Raw genomic sequence first — 23648 nt, 5'->3', positions numbered from 1 at the left:
AAATCCATGAAAGATTAAGGCACCTTGATAAACATTTAAATGCATCATTTAGACATTAAAAGTAACCCTGTTAAATCATGGTGAAAATACAAGTGAATACAAAAGTGAATATTAGTCATAATCACTGAATGTGAGATAGAAAAAACTTTGGACACTACTTACCAGTATAGTTTCTGCAAGAACGGGCCAGGGTGTATGTGCAGATTCCCATGAAGGAGTAGTATCTCCCATCAAAGGTGTTGTAATGGGGATCACCAGAGATGATGCAGTCCTTATAGTCTAAAGTGGAGAAAGGGACATACAGGCTCAAAATCCACATTTTCAACGATCAAAAAAAGAAAAACAACACCAGAAGCAGCATCAATCTATAGTATATGTAGTATAATATAGTACTGACCAACTGGGTAACATCCTATCTGTCCTCCCTGCACACCACACTGCTGCAGGGGAGGGCATTCAGCAGCACTGCAGGAGACGAATGGAGGACTGCACTTGCACAGTAGATCACAGTCCTTAGTGTAGAACTCCTCTCCAGGCTACAATTCCGAAAAAGAGAAGACAATAGAGAACACTATAGAGAAGTATAGAGAACCAGAAACTACACTTACTTAACTTAACATAGCAACCCTGGCTATAATTCTGACCCATAAAATCTTACCTTATAATACTGCCCATTGTGCACGCAGCCACATGTCTCATCTTTCACACACTTGCCAGCACTAAGTATGTAGCCTGGGTCACACACACACCCCTCAGAGCAGGGTCCAGTGCACTGGCTGGGCAGGGGAGCTGTACAGGAAGGTTGGCAAGGGGAGACGCAGGAATCATAGTGGCTGTTTGGTAGACATTCGAGAGCTGAAAAACAAAATATTTTGTTAGTACGGTGAAGCCAAAGATACTTAAATTGAACGGCTTGTGTCAACTCTAAATAACCATAATAGATAGCTGCTTTGTATGTTTAAATGGAGGTTTCAAGTACACATTATATTTTGACTCACGACAGAAGGTGGTGTTTCTCCATGGGCCGATGCTGACACCACGGTCCTGGCACTCGTTGACGTAAGCTTCGATCGCCTCACACAAAGCAGAGTGAGGGCCGCCCAGCGCACACAAATCAAACACACAGTTTTTGAAGAAGGTCTAAACAAAAACAGAATTTAAATTAATAACAACGTTTATGTAAGATGACTATCTGTATATATATTTGTATATTTGTATTCTGTACTTTTTTTTTTTTTTGCTTATATTTCTATATTTTCATTTTTATATTCTATTCTTTAACTTAAATGTAACTTATTCTATTTTTATTTTCTTCATTTTTCTTTTTCTTTTTCTTTTGCACTTTTGCACTTTACTTCATTAAGTTAAGGTTTAGTTAAGTTTAAATGTAGATTTTTATTGTATAGCTTGATGTGAGCAGACTGTCAAAAAAAGCATTTCACTGCAAGTTATACTGTGTATGACTATGTATGTGACAAATAAAATTTGATTTGATTTGATTTGATTTGATTTTATTGGTAAACGCTTAAGTTTGACTGGTCTGGTCTGATTAACTCACATTAGGATTGACTTTTGGGTGACACACAGCAAATGGACCTTTGCTGTCCAGTAAGATGCCACAGTATGCTGGACTCTCATAAAGGTCCTCCTCAGTTTCTGTGCAGCCGGGGGTTGGATCCTGTGGAGACTTATTGCAGCTGGAGAGAAAATAAGAACAGCGGTCTGCCTTCATCCAGACAATTAAACAACAGACTGAAGTAAATATAAATTCCTCAGTAAGATCAATCAGTCTATCCAACACAATATCAATGACTCACTCAGGGTCTGTGTTCCAGCTGTTGCCAAAGTCAGTTACACTGTTGACCAGTTCACCAGAGGGTGTGCGGAAGTCATCCTTAGAGTTGCCATTATAGTCACCACACAGACCACAAAGCTTGTCCTGGTAGCTGCATGAACACACCAAGATGTTATATGAGGAAGACATGATGTATTAACAGAAGACATATCAAAGAAATGACTGAACTGGACACTCACTCTTTGATGACCTTGATGTCCACGTAGTGATTTCCATCATAACGAACAGTAACACCAAAGTTCATGACCACTGTGTAGAATTTTCCAGATTTGAAGACATCTACTCCAGGAGCAGGACTCAAGGGAACATTCACATTGGTTCCGTTCAGCTGAGAACAGATAGAGAACACTTTAGAGAAATTTCTTCACACAGAATCCAATTTTACTTTCCTTCATGTATCTGTTTCCTCACCTGCACAATTCCTCCTTTCAAAATGGACAGCTTGACTCCCAGAACATGGACATGGACAGCACTCACGTAGCTGACCGTAGGAACGTTGTAACGATTCTCATTTTCAGTGTAAACAGCAAAGTAGGGCACATCTGTGCTGTTGCACGCTTCAGACATTAAGTATGTGCAGTTGCCCATGAAGCTGTAACTGCGCTTGTCAAAGGTGGTGTAGTGGGGATCAGATGTTGCTAAACAGGTAGAGGTGCCTGTAGACAGAAAAGATCAACAGATGCCAACTAACTCTCATAACTACACACCTTCACTCTTAAAACTATATACTTGACTTTTCCACGCATTGTGGAATATTACATCTTACAGATATAATTATAAAACATCACCACTGAAAGTAAGTGTTGTACTTCTACAGCACCTTTAGGATAGCAGCCATAGACTCCTCCTACTTCACGACACTCTTCGGTGGGATCGCAGGTGTTGTCCACACAGGTCAGGGTGTAATTGCCAGCACAGCGACACAGCTTGGAGCACCCATTCCCGAAGACAATCTCTCCAGGCTAAATAACATTAGAATAATAATTATTATTATAACTAAGTGAAAGTGAAGATTCAGGGCTTAATGCAAATCTGTCCTAGTCAACTGTGTATTTCATTTACCTCGTAGTAGTTGTTGTCATCGTCCAGACATCCACACTGCTCAATGGGAACACAGCGTCTGCCTCGGAACACAAAACCTGGCTTGCAGAAGCAGCCGCTGATACAAGAGCCAGTGCAGTTGGTGGAGGGTTCGTTACAGCTGGGAATGCAAGCTGGACCGCACTCTATGTACTCCGAATTATTGGGACACTTTACTGTTTGAGAAGAAAAGGAAGAAAATGTTGGAAAATGCTTTCATTGTTTGATTAATAGATAATAGGAAAAAGTTAAATGTTTTACCTGGAGGTGGTGTAGTTGTAGTTGTTGGTTTAGGAGTTGTTGGTTGGGGTGTTGAGGGTGTTGGTGTTGAAGGGCCAGGTGTGGTGGGTTTAGGAGTTGTTGGTTGGGGAGTTGAGGGTGTTGGTGTTGAAGAGCCAAGTGTGGTGGGTTCAGGAGTTGTTGGTTGGGGTGTTGGTGTTGAAGGGCCAGGTGTGGTATGTCCATCTGTATGTAAGGATTGTAACAGGGAAGAGAGGAGATGCTTGGTTTTGAATAACATTTAAAAGCAAACTGTTTGCATTAAATTTACTGACAAGAAAAAAAATTGCGTAGCTGATAATTAACTGTAGCTTTCTTGTTTAAAGATTGATAAATTGATAAATAGATTGAAAAAGCTATTTCCAGCTACTGCCATCCAGGGAAACCCGCTGTTTTGCAAAATATCTACAGATGCCCAACGCAGCAGCAAAGTGGAGCTATAGTTTCCCTAGAGCCTAGAAATTGAGAGGCTATATTTACTAAGAACTTAAATGTATATATAAAATATACAATGTAACCTGGATGATGTCTATTGAAACATGCAGTTACTGTTCAATGCTCTCGCTGCATGATACAGCAAATGTGACTTACTGCAGTTTTCAATAATTTAACCATGTTTCTCGTACCACTGGGTTTGCAGATGTAGTCTCCATCTTCCAGTTGGCAGCTCTCTGTAGGGAGGCAGCTGCTGTTGAAGCACTGGATAATTTTCCCACCCAGACACTCACACTGCTGCTCACATCCCTCCAGATACCAGCTCTCGTTGATCTAAACCACACAAACACACACGAGATCTGAGTACATAACTTGTGGGCATCTGAATGAACATCATCACTGTAGTACAATTCAACAATCAGCTGAACTAGTAAAAGTTGTACATAACAGAACAGACTAATGCAATCATTTTTAGAGTGTGTAAGTGTGTTTTCTCGTTGTGTGACACTCACAGGGTGGTACAAGCCGTCAGAATCCACACAGCCACAGTCTTTGAGAGGTACACACTTGTTGTTGCTCAGGACAAAGCCAGTGTCACACTCGCAGCCTTCAACACACTTGTCTCCACAGCCTGGGGGTCCGCTCACACCCAAACACGTCTCTGGACATGAACTCACACATGTGGAGTAGTGGCTGTTTGGAGGACAAACCAGAGCTGTGGAGAAAAAATGACAAAATCTGTTAATGGATTAAAGCTGTAAGTGTGGTTTTACCTTAGAAAAGTGAGCTTAGTGTCTACTTGAATGTGTTTTGTACGTAATTGCATTGTTGGTGAGACTCACGGCAGAAGTCTGGCTCCCTCCACTGGTGAACTGGGGCTCCTGCACCGAGGCAAGCATCTGTGTAGGCCTGGAGCTGGTCACACAGCGTTTGTAGCAGTCCCTGATAGCGACACATGTCATACACACAGCTCTGGAAGAACGGCATGGGGTCCACAACCTTTATGCAATCCCTATGGAGTGAGGTATTAAAAACAAGAGTGGGAAGAAGCAAGAGCACCAGAAAAAGAGAGTGAGAGAATTACATTTAAGCCATATACTCATATTAAACATACAATATAATAGACCATATTCTAAAAACAATAACAATAAGTATGATTTGAATATTCTCTTTTATGCATATACAGCAGAGAAAACTGCACAATGGGTTCATTTTTAACCCATGATTATTAATATTATTATTGACGGTATTATTATTATTATTATTATTATTATTAACAATAATAATAATAATAATAAATTATTATTTTAATTTTTCAAGAACAGGAAAGAATGTGTCATTTTATTCACTTTCCAGTGACACAAATGTTAATGTATTTCAGACTATTAGGCTAGCAGTCCAATAAGTTTTAAAGCTTAGCTTGTTCCTTGGTGTGTTCCAGATAAAGCACCCCAATATAAGAAAGTACTCTTGGAAAGGTCTCCTCTACTGATTCTACGAGCAAAGGTAGTTGGGTAAAAAAACTACAACTGACAAACAAAACTGTCAGGAGACCAATACTAAGATAGAGCCTGAGAGATAGAGAGACTGAGACAGGCACTTTCAGCCACTTTCAGACAGAACGTGTTTTTAGATGAATGTATACTTGACACAGACCTGAATGGTCCACTGGTGTCTGTGATTTTCCCACAATTTTCTGGTTTAGCCACTTCAGCCTCAAGGCTTGGGTCACATGGTGGGTCAGGTGTGACATTGGGTTTGCACCTGAAAACACAATGTGAGAGACACGCATTTGAATCATCTGTACATGGGCTGGCCTGACAGGAACATCTACATATTCATATTCTTGTGAGTTAAAATGAAAGTCATATGGTTAACAGAAGCTCACTGGACTCATTCCAGTGCACTGACAAAGACAGAAAAAGATAGGACACATGAAGGAAGAAAAAAACAACAAAGACTAACGTGTCGTCCTCATCTTCATCAGTCTGCCAGCTGTTGCCAAACTCATTTGGGCTGCCAGCCAGGGAACCATTTGGCTTGGTAAAGTCGTTGCTTGGGTTTCCATTGTAGTCACCACATAGACCACACATCTGTTCATAGTAGGTGCTGAGAAAAAGAAAGGGACAGAGAGAGATAACATATTAATATGTTCTAGTTATCAGGAATGGAACCTTGGACCCTCTAGTTTATTTACTTACAGTATGTAAGTGTGTAAGGGTATGTAATGTAAAAGTATTTCAACACTTAAAATTAGTACTATTAAAGCTCATCTTTGAGGCAGTACCTGGGCACAGTGATCTTGGCGTAGTGGTTGCCATCCCAGCGCACCTCCAGGCCGAAGGGAGTGGTGAGAATGACATACTGTCCAGCCAAGGTTATAGAGATTAGTGGAGAGGGCGAGTGAGGGAGGCCTACTCTCCGTCCGTTCACCTGGACAAGTTGTTTATATTAGTATGGAGATTAATTACAAAAAAAAGATAAGACTTTGTTATTATCAGCATTGCTGTTGTTTTTATGATGATTACTGTAAACAATGTTAAAACCTTAAAAAATACTAACCAAAACAGTTCTGCTCTTCATCAATGTCACAGTGATGTTATCCACAGTCACATACAACTTCCTAAGATACGATACACCAGAGAGTCCTCTCTCCTCATTCTTCCCCTCTACAGAGAACCAAGGACCTGTACAACAAACAATAAAACCCATCATTGTAATTTAGCTTACATATGTTTAGTTCTTGATTTACACATCTCTGCAAGCTTAAAGAGCCTCAGCCCATTTTACCATTAAAATGTTAAGACATAGCATGGAGCTGTGTAGTATTTACTGCATCAAACAATTTTCAACCCATTTTTTTAAGACTAAGCACACAGGAAGTTTGGACACTTCTTACCAGTGTAGTTTCTGCAAGAACGGGCCAGTGTGTATGTGCAAGTTCCCATGAAGGAGTAGAATCTACCATCAAATGTGCTATAATGGGGATCACCAGAGATGATGCAGTCCTTGAAGTCTAGAGGAGAGAAAAGAATAGGTATAATGTCCATATTGAAATAAAATAACAACAGCAGTTACAGCATTTTTCCATAATTTAATATAGTACTGACCAACTGGGTAACATCCTATCTGTCCTCCCTGCACACCACACTGCTGCAGGGGAGCGCATTCAGCAGCACTGCAGGAGACGAATGGAGGACTGCACTTGCACAGTAGATCACAGTCCTTAGTGTAGAACTCCTCTCCAGGCTACAATTCCGAAAAAGAGAAGACAATAGAGAACACTATAGAGAAGTATAGAGAACCAGAAACTACACTTACTTAACTTAACATAGCAACCCTGGCTATAATTCTGACCCATAAAATCTTACCTTATAATACTGCCCATTGTGCACACAGCCACATGTCTCCTCTTTCACACACTTGCCAGCACTGAGTATGTAGCCTGGGTCACACACACACCCCTCAGAGCAGGGTCCAGTGCACTGGCTGGGCAGGGGAGCTGTACAGGAAGGTTGGCAAGGGGAGACGCAGGAATCATAGTGGCTGTTTGGTAGACATTCGAGAGCTGAAAAACAAAATATTTTGTTAGTGCGGTGAAGCCAAAGATACTTAAATTGAACGGCTTGTGTCAACTCTAAATAACCATAATAGATAGCTGCTTTGTATGTTTAAATGGAGGTTTCAAGTACACATTATATTTTGACTCACGACAGAAGGTGGTGTTTCTCCATGGGCCGATGCTGACACCACGGTCCTGGCACTCGTTGACGTAAGCTTCGATCGCCTCACACAAAGCAGAGTGAGGGCCGCCCAGCGCACACAAATCAAACACACAGTTTTTGAAGAAGGTCTAAACAAAAACAGAATTTAAATTAATAACAACGTTTATGTAAGATGACTATTGGTAAACGCTTAAGTTTGACTGGTCTGGTCTGATTAACTCACATTAGGATTGACTTTTGGGTGACACACAGCAAATGGACCGTTGCTGTCCAGTAAGATGCCACAGTATGCTGGACTCTCATAAAGGTCCTCCTCAGTTTCTGTGCAGCCGGGGGTTGGATCCTCTGGAGACTTATTGCAGCTGGAGAGAAAATAAGAACAGCGGTCTGCCTTCATCCAGACAATTAAACAACAGACTGAAGTAAATATAAATTCCTCAGTAAATATGAGGATCAATCAGTCTATCCAACACAATATCAATGACTCACTCAGGGTCTGTGTTCCAGCTGTTGCCAAAGTCAGTTACACTGTTGACCAGTTCACCAGAGGGTGTGCGGAAGTCATCCTTAGAGTTGCCATTATAGTCACCACACAGACCACAAAGCTTGTCCTGGTAGCTGCATGAACACACCAAGATGTTATATGAGGAAGACATGATGTATTAACAGAAGACATATCAAAGAAATGACTGAATTGGACACTCACTCTTTGATGACCTTGATGTCCACGTAGTGATTTCCATCATAACGAACAGTAACACCAAAATTCATGACCACTGTGTAGAATTTTCCAGATTTGAAGACATCTACTCCAGGAGCAGGACTCAAGGGAACATTCACATTGGTTCCGTTCAGCTGAGAACAGATAGAGAACACTTTAGAAAAATTTCTTCACACAGAATCCAATTTTACTTTCCGTCATGTATCTGTTTCCTCACCTGCACAATTCCTCCTTTCAAAATGGACAGCTTGACTCCCAGAACATGGACATGGACAGCACTCACGTAGCTGACCGTAGGAACGTTGTAACGATTCTCATTTTCAGTGTAAACAGCAAAGTAGGGCACATCTGTGCTGTTGCACGCTTCAGACATTAAGTATGTGCAGTTGCCCATGAAGCTGTAACTGCGCTTGTCAAAGGTGGTGTAGTGGGGATCAGATGTTGCTAAACAGGTAGAGGTGCCTGTAGACAGAAAAGATCAACAGATGCCAACTAACTCTCATAACTACACACCTTCACTCTTAAAACTATATACTTGACTTTTCCACGCATTGTGGAATATTACATCTTACAGATATAATTATAAAACATCACCACTGAAAGTAAGTGTTGTACTTCTACAGCACCTTTAGGATAGCAGCCATAGACTCCTCCCACTTCACGACACTCTTCGGTGGGATCGCAGGTGTTGTCCACACAGGTCAGGGTGAAATTGCCAGCACAGCGACACAGCTTGGAGCACCCATTCCCGAAGACAATCTCTCCAGGCTAAATAACATTAGAATAATAATTATTATTATAACTAAGTGAAAGTGAAGATTCAGGGCTTAATGCAAATCTGTCCTAGTCAACTGTGTATTTCATTTACCTCGTAGTAGTTGTTGTCTTCGTCCAGACATCCACACTGCTCAATGGGAACACAGCGTCTGCCTCGGAACACAAAACCTGGCTTGCAGAAGCAGCCGCTGATACAAGAGCCAGTGCAGTTGGTGGAGGGTTCGTTACAGCTGGGAATGCAAGCTGGACCGCACTCTATGTACTCCGAATTATTGGGACACTTTACTGTTTGAGAAGAAAAGGAAGAAAATGTTGGAAAATGCTTTCATTGTTTGATTAATAGATAATAGGAAAAAGTTAAATGTTTTACCTGGAGGTGGTGTAGTTGTAGTTGTTGGTTTAGGAGTTGTTGGTTGGGGTGTTGAGGGTGTTGGTGTTGAAGGGCCAGGTGTGGTGGGTTTAGGAGTTGTTGGTTGGGGTGTAGAGGGTGCTGGTGTTGAAGGGCCAAGTGTGGTGGGTTCAGGAGTTGTTGCTTGGGGTGTTGGTGTTGAAGGGCCAGGTGTGGTATGTCCATCTGTATGTAAGGATTGTAACAGGGATGAGAGGAGATGCTTGGTTTTGAATAACATTTAAAAGCAAACTGTTTGCATTAAATTAACTGACAAGAAAAAAAATTGCGTAGCTGATAATTAACTGTAGCTTTCTTGTTTAAAGATTGATAAATTGATAAATAGATTGAAAAAGCTATTTCCAGCTACTGCCATCCAGGGAAACCCGCTGTTTTGCAAAATATCTACAGATGCCCAACGCAGCAGCAAAGTGGAGCTATAGTTTCCCTAGAGCCTAGAAATTGAGAGGCTATATTTACTAAGAACTTAAATGTATATATAAATATACAATGTAACCTGGATGATGTCTATTGAAACATGCAGTTACTGTTCAATGCTCTCGCTGCATGATACAGCAAATGTGACTTACTGCAGTTTTCAATAATTTAACCATGTTTCTCGTACCACTGGGTTTGCAGATGTAGTCTCCATCTTCCAGTTGGCAGCTCTCTGTAGGGAGGCAGCTGCTGTTGAAGCACTGGATAATTTTCCCACCCAGACACTCACACTGCTGCTCACATCCCTCCAGATACCAGCTCTCGTTGATCTAAACCACACAAACACACACGAGATCTGAGTACATAACTTGTGGGCATCTGAATGAACATCATCACTGTAGTACAATTCAACAATCAGCTGAACTAGTAAAAGTTGTACATAACAGAACAGACTAATGCAATCATTTTTAGAGTGTGTAAGTGTGTTTTCTCGTTGTGTGACACTCACAGGGTGGTACGAGCCGTCAGAATCCACACAGCCACAGTCTTTGAGAGGTACACACTTGTTGTTGCTCAGGACAAAGCCAGGGTCACATTCACAGCCTTCAACACACTTGTCTCCACAGCCTGGGGGTCCGCTCACACCCAAACACGTCTCTGGACATGAACTCACACATGTGGAGTAGTGGCTGTTTGGAGGACAAACCAGAGCTGTGGAGAAAAAACGACAAAATCTGTTAATGGATTAAAGCTGTAAGTGTGGTTTTACCTTAGAAAAGTGAGCTTAGTGTCTACTTGAATGTGTTTTGTATGTAATTGCATTGTTGGTGAGACTCACGGCAGAAGTCTGGCTCCCTCCACTGGTGAACTGGGGCTCCTACACCGAGGCAAGCATCAGTGTAGGCCTGGAGCTGGTCACACAGCGTTTGTAGCAGTCCCTGATAGCGACACATGTCATACACACAGCTCTGGAAGAACGGCGTGGGGTCCACAACCTTTATGCAATCCCTATGGAGTGAGGTATTAAAAACAAGAGTGGGAAGAAGCAAGAGCACCAGAAAAAGAGAGTGAGAGAATTACATTTACGCCATATACTCATATTAAACATACAATATAATAGACCATATTCTAAAAACAATAACAATAAGTATGGTTTAAATATCCTCTTTTATGCATATACAGCAGAGAAAACTGCACAATGGGTTCATTTTTAACCCATGATTATTAGTATTATTATTGATTGTATTATTATTATTATTATTATTATTAACAATAATAATAATAATAATAATAATAATAAATTATTATTTTAATCTTTCAAGAACAGGAAAGAATGTGTAATTTTATTCACTTTCCAGTGACACAAATGTTAATGTATTTCAGACTATTGGGCTAGCAGTCCAATAAGTTTTAAAGCTTAGCTTGTTCCTTGGTGTGTTCCAGATAAAGCACCCCAATATAAGAAAGTACTCTTGGAAAGATCTCCTCTACTGATTCTACGAGCAAAGGTAGTTGGGTAAAAAAACTACAACTGACAAACAAAACTGTCAGGAGACCAATACTAAGATAGAGCCTGAGAGATAGAGAGACTGAGACAGGCACTTTCAGCCACTTTCAGACAGAACGTGTTTTTAGATGAATGTATACTTGACACAGACCTGAATGGTCCACTGGTGTCTGTGATTTTCCCACACTTTTCTGGTTTAGCCACTTCAGCCTCAAGGCTTGGGTCACATGGTGGGTCAGGTGTGACATTGGGTTTGCACCTGAAAACACAATGTGAGAGATACGCATTTGAATCATCTATATATGGGCTGGCCTGACAGGAACATCTACATATTCATATTCTTGTGAGTTAAAATGAAAGTCATATGGTTAACAGAAGCTCACTGGACTCATTCCAGTGCACTGACAAAGACAGAAAAAGATAGGACACATGAAGGAAGAAAAAAACAACAAAGACTAACGTGTCGTCCTCATCTTCATCAGTCTGCCAGCTGTTGCCAAACTCATTTGGGCTGCCAGCCAGGGAACCATTTGGCTTGGTAAAGTCGTTGCTTGGGTTTCCATTGTAGTCACCACATAGACCACACATCTGTTCATAGTAGGTGCTGAGAAAAAGAAAGGGACAGAGAGAGTTAACATATTAATATGTTCTAGTTGTCAGGAATGGAACCTTGGACCCTCTAATTTATTTACTTACAGTATGTAAGTGTGTAAGGGTATGTAATGTAAAAGTATTTCAACACTTAAAATTTGTATTATTAAAGCTCATCTGTGAGGCAGTACCTGGGCACAGTGATCTTGGCGTAGTGGTTGCCATCCCAGCGCACCTCCAGGCCGAAGGGAGTGGTGAGAATGACATACTGTCCAGCCAAGGTTATAGAGATTAGTGGAGAGGGCGAGTGAGGGAGGCCTACTCTCCGTCCGTTCACCTGGAAATATAGAGAGATGAATTGAAGACAAGTTGTTTATATTAGTATGGAGATTAATTACAAAAAAAAGATAAGACTTTGTTATTATCAGCATTGCTGTTGTTTTTAGAATTATGATGATTACTGTAAACTATGTTAAAACCTTAAAAAATACTAACCAAAACAGTTCTGCTCTTCATCAATGTCACAGTGATGTTATCCACAGTCACATACAACTTCCTAAGATACGATACACCAGAGAGTCCTCTCTCCTCATTCTTCCCCTCTACAGAGAACCAAGGACCTGTACAACAAACAATAAAACCCATCATTGTAATTTAGCTTACATATGTTTAGTTCTTGATTTACACATCTCTGCAAGCTTAAAGAGCCTCAGCCCATTTTACCATTAAAATGTTAAGACATAGCATGGAGCTGTGTAGTATTTACTGCATCAAACAATTTTCAACCCATTTTTTTAAGACTAAGCACACAGGAAGTTTGGACACTTCTTACCAGTGTAGTTTCTGCAAGAACGGGCCAGTGTGTATGTGCAAGTTCCCATGAAGGAGTAGAATCTACCATCAAATGTGCTATAATGGGGATCACCAGAGATGATGCAGTCCTTGAAGTCTAGAGGAGAGAAAAGAATAGGTATAATGTCCATATTTAAATAAAATAACAACAGCAGTTACAGCAGTTTTCCATAATTTAATATAGTACTGACCAACTGGGTAACATCCTATCTGTCCTCCCTGCACACCACACTGCTGCAGGGGAGCGCATTCAGCAGCACTGCAGGAGACGAATGGAGGACTGCACTTGCACAGTAGATCACAGTCCTTAGTGTAGAACTCCTCTCCAGGCTACAATTCCGAAAAAGAGAAGGCAGACCATTATAGAGAACCAGAAATTACACTTACTTTATTAAACAAAACAATCCTGGCTATAATTCTGGCCTTTAATACTCCTAAAACCGTACCTTGTAATACTGCCCATTGTGCATGCAGCCACATGTATCCTCTTTAACACACTTGCCAGCACTGAGTATGTAGCCTGGGTCACATACACACCCCTCAGAGCAGGGTCCAGTGCACTGGCTGGGTGGGGGAGTGGTGCAGGAAGGCTGGCAAGGGGGGACGCAGGAGTCGTAGTGGCTGTTGGGTGGACATTCGAGAGCTGAGGAAGAAAATACACAGTTAATGGAGAACTCCCACTTAGTTTAGAGAAACATAATTAAAAAAAATCTGCATATAAGCAATTATCTAATAATAGGAGGAAATTGATAGTGATATAAAGGTTTATATAAAGACTCACGGCAGAAGGTGGTGTTTCTCCATGGTCCGATGCTGACACCACGGTCCTGGCACTCGTTGACATAGGCTTCGATCGCTTCACACAAAGCAGAGTGAGGGCCGCCCAGCGCGCACAAATCAAACACACAGTTTTTGAAGAAACTCTGCAACAACAGATTGAATGAATCAGGACATTCATTTTACAACTACAGTTGAATGCAATGTTGCGTGTGATGACCTGGTCCAATTAACTCACATTAGGATTGACTTTTGGGTGACACACAGCAAATGGACCTTTGCTGTCCAGTAAGATGCCACAGTATGCTGGACTCTCATAAAGGTCCTCCTCAGTTTCTGTGCAGCCGGGGGTTGGATCCTCTGGAGACTTATTGCAGCTGGAGAGAAAATAAGAACAGCGGTCTGCCTTCATCCAGACAATTAAACAACAAACTGAAGTAAATATAAATTCCTCAGTAAATATGAGGATCAATCAGTCTATCCAACACAATATCAAAGACTCACTTAGGGTCTGTGTTCCAGCTGTTGCCAAAGTCAGTCGCACTGTTGACCAGTTCACCAGAGGGTGTGCGGAAGTCATCCTTAGAGTTGCCATTATAGTCACCACACAGACCACAAAGCTTGTCCTGGTAGCTGCATGAACACACCAAAATGTTATATGAGGAAGACATGATGTATCAACAGAAGACATATCAAAGAAATGACTGAACTGGACACTCACTCTTTGATGACCTTGATGTCCACGTAGTGATTTCCATCATAACGAACAGTAACACCAAAATTCATGACCACTGTGTAGAGTATCCCAGATTTGAAGACATCTACTCCAGGAGTAGGTCTCAAGGGAACATTCACATTGGTTCCGTTCAGCTGAGAATAGATGGAGAACACTTTAGAGAACATTCTTTACATCGAATCCAGTTTCTCTCCTTCATATATTTGTTTTCTCACCTGCACAATTCCTCCTTTCAGGATGGACACTTTCACTCCCAGAACATGGACATGGACAGCACTTACGTAGCTGACCGTAGGAACGTTGTAACGATTCTCATTTTCAGTATAAACAGCAAAGTAGGGCACATCTGTGCTGTTGCATGCTTCAGACATTAAGTAGGTGCAGTTGCCCATGAAGTTATAATTGCGCTTGTCAAAGGTGGTGTAGTGCGGATCTCCCGAGGCAATACAGGTAGAGGTGCCTGTAGACAAAAAGATCGCCAGATTTTAAAAGCCTGACTTAAAAAAAATGAAGATTACAAACGTGTAATATAAATGTTTTTGATAGTTTTTGTTAATAATCCCATAGTTTTATTGTAGTATCCTATAAGTGTAACATACGATAGCATAACAATCAGCACAGATAAAATAGTGTAGTGTGTAACATGAATGCTGTCAATGTGGGAGCAGGTCAGGCAAATATAACCATAGAATGTCATTCTAAATACCTTTAGGATAGCAGCCGTAGACTCCTCCAACTTCACGACACTCTTCGGTGGGATCGCAGGTGTTGTCCACACAGGTCAGGGTGTAATTGCCAGCACAGCGACACAGCTTGGAACAGCCATTCCCGAAGACAATCTCTCCAGGCTAAATAACATTATAATAATAATTATTATTATAACTAAGTGAAAGTGAAGATTCAGGGCTTAATGCAAATCTGTCCTAGTCAACTGTGTATTTCATTTACCTCGTAGTAGTTGTTGTCATCGTCCAGACATCCACACTGCTCAATGGGAACACAGCGTCTGCCTCGGAACACAAAACCTGGCTTGCAGAAGCAGCCGCTGATACAAGAGCCAGTGCAGTTGGTGGAGGGTTCGTTACAGCTGGGAATGCAAGCTGGACCGCACTCTATGTACTCCGCATTATCGGGACACTTTACTGTTTGAGAAGAAAAGGAAGAAAATGTTGGAAAATGCTTTCATTGTTTGATTTATAGTTAATAGGAAAAAGTGATATTTTTTACCTGGTGGTGGTGTAGTTGTAGTTGTTGGTTCAGGAGTTGTTGGTTGGGGTGTAGAGGGTGCTGGTGTTGAAGGGCCAGGTGTGGTGGGTTCAGGAGTTGTTGGTTGGGGTGTTGAGGGTGTTGGTGTTGAAGGGCCAGGTGTGGTGGGTTCAGGAGTTGTTGGTTGAGGTGTAGAGGGTGCTGGTGTTGAAGGGCCAGGTGTGGTGGGTTCAGGAGTTGTTGGTTGGGGTGTGGATGGCTGTGGAGTTGAAGGTTCTGGAGTCGACACAGGTGGTGTAGGCTGTACAGTTGGTGTTACAGCTAAAATTAAAAGATAACATGAATGTATGGTTGCTCAAAAAATAAGAAATAAACACATTAAGTATCTTATACTATAAGAAGACTCTATAGATAGAAGTCTTACCCTCACAAGTTGTAATACAGACACTGTCTATAGCAATGTCTGTCTTGTCTGTCTCTCCATACACACCAACAATCACAAACTGTAATAAAAATGATTAATGTTTTTTTTAGGTTTTTCAATACTTTCCAATTCCCTTTATAAGCTTATAAAAAAGAATGGTGCTGGTTTGCATTAGGCAGCTTGTTACCTAACTAGCTAGTTAATGGTAATATATCTAGTTAATAAGAAATTAGCATTAATTATTGTTTTCTTACTGTACATCATGTATGATCAAAAGAGATCTGATGTAAATCAAATGTGAAAAAATAAATTTTTCTACCACTTAACACCTTTTCCCCCCTGAACCATACCAACCAGCTTTTTAGGAACTTTTTAGGAAATTTTAGAAGATATGGAAAAGAATCAAGTAATAAAAGGACTCAATGCGCAAAGTCCGTACCTGAACATTTCCAGTGCCGAGATGGCGAATTTCTGCTGGCTTCCAACCCTGGCCTTGGTTTCCTTTAATACTGAAAACAGGTGACCCCAGAGCTCCACCTGAGGATTGTAACATCAATTCTTTACTTTCCTGACTCATTCCTAGTTAAATACTTATCACTTGGGTGTACTAATGCACCTCATTGTCAGTGTCAATAAAGATAATAATAAATAAACAAATTAGCCTAGAACCTGGTCTAAAACCTAGACTAAAGTGCAGTTTGTCTAATTCAATGTTAGAGGGGGTTCTTACCGCTGCCAACAACATGAACTCTAAGCTCCATGTTTGATGCAGTGCCAAACATGTAATAATGGAAATTCAGCTGGAGGCAAGACGAAGCTGCTGTAGATGGACTCCACAGCTGAGCAGAGGCCCCTGGGACACTGGAGAAGGAATCCAGCAACAGGTACATGCCCACTGAATTGAGAGAAATATAGACATTAAAGTAGAAGGCACATCAAAAACACACTATGAAAGGCAATCCAAGCACTATAAAAAAGTCTGAATAAATGTGCCAAAACTAACAAATAGATCATTTTTAATTGAGACAGAAAACCTATGCAAAATGGCAAAGTGTTTGACTTACAGCCTGGTTTGGAGAAATCATCATCAGGACCTGTACCAGGTGTTTCAGTGGGCCCAATCGAGAACTCCCAGCCCATTATGGATACATCTGACACCTCAGTGGTCCAGCCACAGAAATTATCCATTTCATCAAAATCACAACCCGTAATACACCCTGTGTAAACAGGACAGAAGGCCTGTGTCAGTTTCAAAATTTTGTCATTTCTGTGAATTGGGACATGAATTGGGAATTGACGAGGATAAATTTACCAGGGCATGCTCCCTCAGTGATGTCGATGTTGTCCAGGGCTGAATCACATGATGAGGAGAACCCACGCATTGCTTCAAACACAATCTGAGACACAGGACAGACTAAATGTTACACTGCAACAATGCAACAAGAACACAAATATTACAACCACTGTCATTTTAAAACTCCATTTAAGTATTTTATATTAAACTTTAACTACAAATGTAATATTTTACACAAGTACTAAATGTAAAATTTTGTATTTTTAAGTTCTGAAGTTTTGAAGAACCTTTATTTTTAAAAAGTACTGGTTAAGATGAACTTGAATGCCTTTGGACCAGCCTGAGACTCCAGTTTGATTTTCTGAGCTAGCCATGTACCCTTAGCTCTAGCTAGGTATCAGAACTTTTTACAGTTCTTTGTGTCAGTGTCTGAAGGCCATGCAGGTGCTGCATATTTCTGTAGCTTCCCTGCTCTTGCTGTGTTCACTAAAAAGTGGTGACACAGAAAAGAAAGACAAATATACGTGGGTCCTTGAATTGAGAACTACTGACATACTCACTTCAACTTGCTGTCCGGCTGGTATGGCCACTGTAATAGCTGCTCCGAGCCATGACGGACTTTGGATCCCAACCTTCTGCCATAGTTTTTCCTCTGTGCTTGGCCGCTTGGCCAGCACGGTCAAGGTATTTCCGGTGTCTGTGCCATACATGTAGTACATAAACTGCACACAGATCTGAGCTGGTGCAGTGTTGATCACAGGACTGAGCAAGCGTGCTTTCTTCCCATTAGCAACATTGTCGGCCTCGTGGTAGATGTAAAAGCCATCTGCAGAAGAAGGAAACATGGTTCTGTTTAACAAATATAATTATTTAACAGAGAAATTGCAGATATGCCGATATTACAAACTGTGCTATTATGCTAGATGATCCTTGTTTATTGATGATTAAGGGTTAAAAAGGTCATATTTTATGTGGAGAGGACACTTTCTGTTTTTTCAAGTCTAAAAGTGAACTGCGTTTTCATGTCCAGCGTCATGACACAAGCCTCCTGAACATTGGACTTACTGCCATCAGGGTAGTCTCCACTGGGTCCAGTGCCAGATGTTGGGGTGGGGCCCCTATGTCGAATCCAATCGCTGTCATCTGCAGAGTCTTGCTTGAAGTTACAGAAGGGCTCAGCATTGTTGTTGAAGTCACAGGAGGCTATTACGGCTGTTTAAGAGAGTGGAGGTGGGGGTTACATTATTTAAAGAAGTACAAAACCTAAACCCTCATCTCTGAATTCCAGTGGAGAGAGAAGACACACAGAAAACACATGAACATGTCAAAGGTAGCTCTCCCCTATGCTTCCACACAGACATCATACGACTACAATGTTCTCTTTTAGATTACTGTCTAATCTGTTTATACTCTCATCAAAAGGATCAAGAAGTACTTCTTTTTTTCCCTGTGCAATTGTTAATGCATTTTAAATGGACATGGTCAGAGATAAGATTTATGTAACCTATGTTACTCCACCCTTTTACAACTGGGTAATATGTTCTGTGCTGTTGTACTGGAATTGTGAGTGTGTAAGCATTTGTGTGGTGATAAACACATGGCAAGGATGGAAATGAACTTTGCAGCTATGGCAAGCAAAAGAGTAAAGTTCATCTCATACAATGGACATCTTATTATTAGGCAATGGCACATTAAATGTAAAATGTAGCATTTAAACTAGAGAAATAAAAATTCAAATAGTGGGAATTAACAAAACGTACCAGCATCACGTTCAGTAAAATCAGATCTATAGAAACAAACAATAAAAAAAAAACAGATTACATTTTTTTTTTACTTAAGTACACAGAGAAAACACTTCTTAACATTGTAAATCATGGTTACTTAATATTTGCTTTATGTAACATGTTACAAAAATAAACATTGAATAAGTTATGTTTTCTTTTCCCAAAATATTAGATAACTGAACTCTAAATTGCGTAGAGTGTTTTGTCTGTTTATTTAATCATCAGCATAATCTATCATTTGACTAGGATTAATTATCAACAAAATCTCTATCCTCAAGTGTTAACTAGGAAACCAGGCCACTCCAGCAGGTTCAGAAGTAAACAGACTTTAATAAAGCAGTCTATAATAAATGAGTCAACCTAGACTTCCTAGACAACAATGAGTCTACTATGCTTGAAGATACCGACTCTACACTATTGTATTGAAATTGTGTGGCATAATTAAATACAGTTCTAACAAAATTTCATATGCCTGTAAATAATACTAGACCCATCAAAATTATCCATATATCTTGGGCATGCTGAAGCATTGAGCACTACATAAAGCCAAAAATAAAGTTCAGTAAACATAAGTTAATATCGCTGCTGTACAGTGAAAAACATCTCCATGGTTTGAACCTTGTAGCTAGAACATTTGTCTTCTCCTGTAAAGTCACAATTTTGGAGATACATGTGTTTTACCAGACAGCAACAATATGAGCTTATCTATAGACGATATTTAACCAGTATCAAACAAAAGAAGAACAATATAGAACAAATGATACCAAACAAGGGAAAGGATCAGTCAATCCCTTAATATGTATGATTTTCCCATCAGTTGGTTCCAGAAACTCACCTTTTCTCATTGTTTCCTACAGTATAGCTGCTACTTATCCAGGTTAAAATTAATATTAATTTTAGATGAGCCATAGCTAACTGATGCAGTTAGCTTTACTGGGACAGATGTAATGGAGCAAAGTGAATTTATAAAGGGTGGCCTGTGGTTCAAGGGAGGAGGGTTTGAGGAGGAGCAAATTAGTCTTGTCACTTTTCTCCATACTATTTTGCATGGCTTCTTGCCAAACCAATTGAGTGAATCAGTAACTGTTAATGATAGGACCAGGGTGTGTGTCATTTGTCTCAGTGGAGCCTCCAACACAGGAGACCTACAGAAGGGTGTGTTTAACAACACAGCAGAAATTACCCAATTCGGCCAAGTGTTGTAGATACTGTTGTGTAAGAGATTTCAAGCTTCCGAACCATCGGCACCCATGCATAGTTTCCTACTCACGCATCTCACAATGCTCACTTAAATTGATTGTGGTACCAAATGAAAATTAAATGATTATATTTATCATTCTTATTTATTGGTATTGGGACACCTGCTCATTGATTGTTTCTTCCTAAATTAATGGTAGTAAACAAGAGTTTGTCTTGCTTTTGCTGGAGTAGCTGTCTCTACTGTGCAGGGAAGGCTTTCTATTAGATTTTAGAGCAATGCTGTGAGGATTTGATTCCACTCAACGACACAAACGTTAGCGAGGTCTGGATGTTGTATGATTACCACCCCACTTTATTCACCAGCTCATCCCAAAAGTATTGGATAGAGCACCATCACTGCAGAGAGCACAGATCCACTGCTGCAATTCTGGGGGCTTAATACGCCCCTATGTCTGGATTTAGACCAATAGGTTCATGTTTATTTTTAGTGGCAATACATCTCTACAGCGACTGGACAAGCTATGTGTGTGTATCTGCATCTGTGTCAGCATTGGGTGCAACTTAACATAGCTGAACGCATTCATTAGAAGGGGTGTCTACAAACATTTGGCTGTGAGGGCTAGTCTGTTTAAGTACAGAAGAAACCCGAATATCAACACCACTTAGGACTAGATATACAACAATCAGCCATACAATTAGAACCACTAACAGGTAAAATGAATAACTTTGCTTATCTCGCTATAGTGTCATCTGTCAAGTGGTGGGATATATTAGGCAGCAAGTGAATAATCAGTCCTTGAATCTTGGAAATAGATCTAAGCAAATCTGATAAGTGTCAAATTATGAAGACTATATGACTGGTTCAGAGCATCTCCAGACCAGCAGGTTTTGTGGAGTGTTCACAAGATGCAGTGGTCAGTACTACAGGTACCAGAACCAAAAGTAGTTATAGAAGGAAGCCCATGGAGGCTCCACCTCACAACCTTGTCTTGTGAAGTACATGCCTCGACAGGTAAAAGCAGGTAAAAGTTTTAATGGCACAAGGAGCACCTACACAACATTAGACAGGTGGTTTTAATGTTATGGATGACCAGTGTAGCTCTATCATTCGTTCACCACACAATTTTTGTCCTCAACATGACGATAATTCACTGTATATGTAAGCATACAAGATATTTCTGGGAATCAATGGTATGACAATGTTATGATCCATGACCTGACCTTTGTTAGTTCTGTGAAAACTATGTAATTACAACAGTCTAAATATCAATCAGTGTAAGTCATCCATCCTATTTTCATCTCTTTGTAAGATATTGTTTCAGGTCGCTAGTAACCAAGTAAACACCAAACATTAATTTCTTATCAATTTTGCTGACTTCTGCTGGGACTTACGATCAACCAGCCAAACCCAGCCCTGTTTCTGACCCTATATTAATTTTGTAATGTAACTGTAATAGAGTGGAATCACTGCTGTGTCTCAGGTGCTCCACCCTCTGATAACATGTTTATTATGTCTATAAAATGGAAGACCATGAGGCACAACCCATCGCCTATAATATGTCACTATAGCAACCAAAGTTAATAGTTTATTCTCATATACTGAGTAGTGCTGAGGCTACACCATTAAGCCCAGCTATATAAGGTGATTTAGGTACATTCTTTCCCAATTTAAGTTTTCCTGTTGCACTTAAATCAGATAACAGTTATTAGGACATGCCCTTTTCAAACAAGTTCATTTATTTAACACTGGCTATCTACTGGCTTTCTAGAAGAAATCGCTGCCTGACCTCATGGATGGCTGCAGAATCCGATAGATTGCTGTGGGATTCGATAGGAAACATGTGGTCCGTCTGTTTGGACTTTCTAGGCCGCATTCCACACCTCTGGTGTAAAAATAGGAAGTGAGTGAGAAGAGTCCATAAATGAATTTGATAACGGTGGTTTTATTTTATTCATGTAGGATATTAAACATTTTTCAATTCCAATTTGTAATTATCTAAAGTTCATTGCTCTTTAATAGAGTAAAACTGCATTCTTATGCTATTATATTAGCATTATATCTGTAGCATAAAATGATTTTAAAATAGACCAGTATTTCTGGGACAGAAAACAAAATAAAGATTCTTCTTATATATAAAGATTATTTTTCTCTTATATATATATATATATATATATATATATATATATATATAGAGAGAGAGAGAGAGAGAGAGATAGATAGATAGATAGATAGATAAAGATTATACTTAGTAAATGCTAATTAATAACTAAATTAAGTAACAGGTTTTCAGGTTGCTGTTTCCTCTGGTCCTATTGTAATAATAAAATAGCGGTTAACAGGAATGGTGGAGGTCCAGGTCTAGAAGACCAATAACATTTTCTTGCAGGATTGCTTGAAAAGCAAATTCCCAATCCCCGTTTGGCTGCAGAAGACCTTTAGGAAGATTTGACCAGACTCTGGAGTGATGGTGTGCTGTTCTATTTTGGAGCGACACCTGTACTAACATGACTGTCATGGAAGAATCTTTGTGTGGTTAATTTCTGAATACCTTGTAAAAGATGTCTGCTTTTGTTATACAGTATTGTTGGCTATCTGATTTACAGTTTAACAGTTCAAATTACTGTTAAGTGTAGACTGAATGCAGAACTGTGGAAGCCCAAGCAGGTGATGAAAAGCACAGCTTATATAAAAATGCAGCCACAGATTTTATATGAAAGGTTATTTTATAGTACTTTTTTCTGTTCTTTGTAATTGTGTATTTTTTTCATGTTTTATGCCAACTTAAACTGCACATTCCAAATTTAATAATAAATGACAGTAGTGATGACAGTAGACACATTCAGCCCATTAAGCTTTACTCAAGAATCTTTTTTTTTTTGCAATGAGCTCAGCAAAACTGAGATGACTAGAAAACTGAAAAGAAATCTTTAAATGAAGAGGTTGTTTTAACATGAGGTCAATTCTGTGTTGTGTATTTAGTCAGAGGATCAGGTAAAGTAAAACTTTCTACAGTTTCAAAACTTGGCATGTGACTAATACTGAGCTGTTTTGCAATAGTGCTCTGTCCTTTGTTTCCTTGTTTACCTCATGTCAGCACCTTCATCTACTCACATATGGTAGTCACCATTGATAACAATTTTAATGTGGGATTTTCCTTGATCTGAGTACGAGAAACATAAACCTTTTGTCTAAGATCTGCAGGGACAAGTTCCAGCATTCTAGTCATGCAGCTCACTGGTCCAAAGGCCATTTGTGGTACTTGTCGTGACAACTATGATGTGGGAATCTCCTTTTGGTTAATGAATTACACACTATATGAACATCCACACCCATTAAATAGCTATTACTGTAAGTACAGATTTCTTATTATACATATAAATACTGCATATCGTAAACAATTCCGATATAGCACACAAAGTGCTCTAGCCCTGATTCAACACAGGTCTCTTCATCATGTGTTCAAGTGCATCAGGTACTTCTAAGGTAATATTATTTTAAGATGTTTTAAGCAGACCAAAGACTATACATTTTTTACCTGTAAAATGTAATATGATATTAAAATAAACACAGAAAATGTT

At 39.9% G+C, this 23648-nt stretch overlaps 1 protein-coding gene across 1 annotated transcript in view; it reads right to left on the bottom strand.

The window, feature by feature from the left end:
* The window catches only part of zanl (zonadhesin, like), a 35339-nt gene extending 15561 nt beyond the window's left edge, over window positions 1–19778 (bottom strand). The window contains exons 1-54 of the mRNA XM_072688583.1: window positions 19705–19778; window positions 18846–18871; window positions 18151–18297; window positions 17646–17911; window positions 17104–17188; window positions 16856–17008; window positions 16522–16686; window positions 16231–16328; window positions 15792–15870; window positions 15389–15688; window positions 15110–15303; window positions 14868–15009; window positions 14377–14621; window positions 14147–14295; window positions 13930–14058; window positions 13664–13802; window positions 13430–13571; window positions 13095–13291; window positions 12840–12978; window positions 12629–12745; window positions 12292–12416; window positions 11988–12133; window positions 11666–11809; window positions 11357–11464; window positions 10537–10706; window positions 10207–10409; window positions 9886–10027; window positions 8964–9157; window positions 8722–8863; window positions 8313–8557; window positions 8081–8229; window positions 7864–7992; window positions 7598–7736; window positions 7361–7502; window positions 7021–7217; window positions 6760–6898; window positions 6549–6665; window positions 6212–6336; window positions 5937–6082; window positions 5615–5758; window positions 5306–5413; window positions 4492–4661; window positions 4162–4364; window positions 3841–3982; window positions 2918–3111; window positions 2676–2817; window positions 2267–2511; window positions 2035–2183; window positions 1818–1946; window positions 1559–1697; window positions 999–1140; window positions 659–855; window positions 398–536; window positions 163–279 (exon numbers count right to left, since the gene is read on the bottom strand). Coding sequence (XP_072544684.1) covers window positions 163–279; window positions 398–536; window positions 659–855; window positions 999–1140; window positions 1559–1697; window positions 1818–1946; window positions 2035–2183; window positions 2267–2511; window positions 2676–2817; window positions 2918–3111; window positions 3841–3982; window positions 4162–4364; window positions 4492–4661; window positions 5306–5413; window positions 5615–5758; window positions 5937–6082; window positions 6212–6336; window positions 6549–6665; window positions 6760–6898; window positions 7021–7217; window positions 7361–7502; window positions 7598–7736; window positions 7864–7992; window positions 8081–8229; window positions 8313–8557; window positions 8722–8863; window positions 8964–9157; window positions 9886–10027; window positions 10207–10409; window positions 10537–10706; window positions 11357–11464; window positions 11666–11809; window positions 11988–12133; window positions 12292–12416; window positions 12629–12745; window positions 12840–12978; window positions 13095–13291; window positions 13430–13571; window positions 13664–13802; window positions 13930–14058; window positions 14147–14295; window positions 14377–14621; window positions 14868–15009; window positions 15110–15303; window positions 15389–15688; window positions 15792–15870; window positions 16231–16328; window positions 16522–16686; window positions 16856–17008; window positions 17104–17188; window positions 17646–17911; window positions 18151–18297; window positions 18846–18871; window positions 19705–19778 — 8248 coding nt within the window. The remainder of the gene's footprint in view (window positions 1–162; window positions 280–397; window positions 537–658; window positions 856–998; window positions 1141–1558; window positions 1698–1817; window positions 1947–2034; window positions 2184–2266; window positions 2512–2675; window positions 2818–2917; window positions 3112–3840; window positions 3983–4161; window positions 4365–4491; window positions 4662–5305; window positions 5414–5614; window positions 5759–5936; window positions 6083–6211; window positions 6337–6548; window positions 6666–6759; window positions 6899–7020; window positions 7218–7360; window positions 7503–7597; window positions 7737–7863; window positions 7993–8080; window positions 8230–8312; window positions 8558–8721; window positions 8864–8963; window positions 9158–9885; window positions 10028–10206; window positions 10410–10536; window positions 10707–11356; window positions 11465–11665; window positions 11810–11987; window positions 12134–12291; window positions 12417–12628; window positions 12746–12839; window positions 12979–13094; window positions 13292–13429; window positions 13572–13663; window positions 13803–13929; window positions 14059–14146; window positions 14296–14376; window positions 14622–14867; window positions 15010–15109; window positions 15304–15388; window positions 15689–15791; window positions 15871–16230; window positions 16329–16521; window positions 16687–16855; window positions 17009–17103; window positions 17189–17645; window positions 17912–18150; window positions 18298–18845; window positions 18872–19704) is intronic.
* Window positions 19779–23648: the final 3870 nt, after the last annotated feature.

This window comes from Salminus brasiliensis, chromosome 9 (genome assembly GCF_030463535.1).
Source record: "Salminus brasiliensis chromosome 9, fSalBra1.hap2, whole genome shotgun sequence".
Taxonomy (NCBI): Eukaryota; Metazoa; Chordata; class Actinopteri; order Characiformes; family Bryconidae; genus Salminus; species Salminus brasiliensis.
Note: the sequence above shows the minus strand (reverse complement) of the source record. Positions and strands in the feature narration are given on the sequence as shown.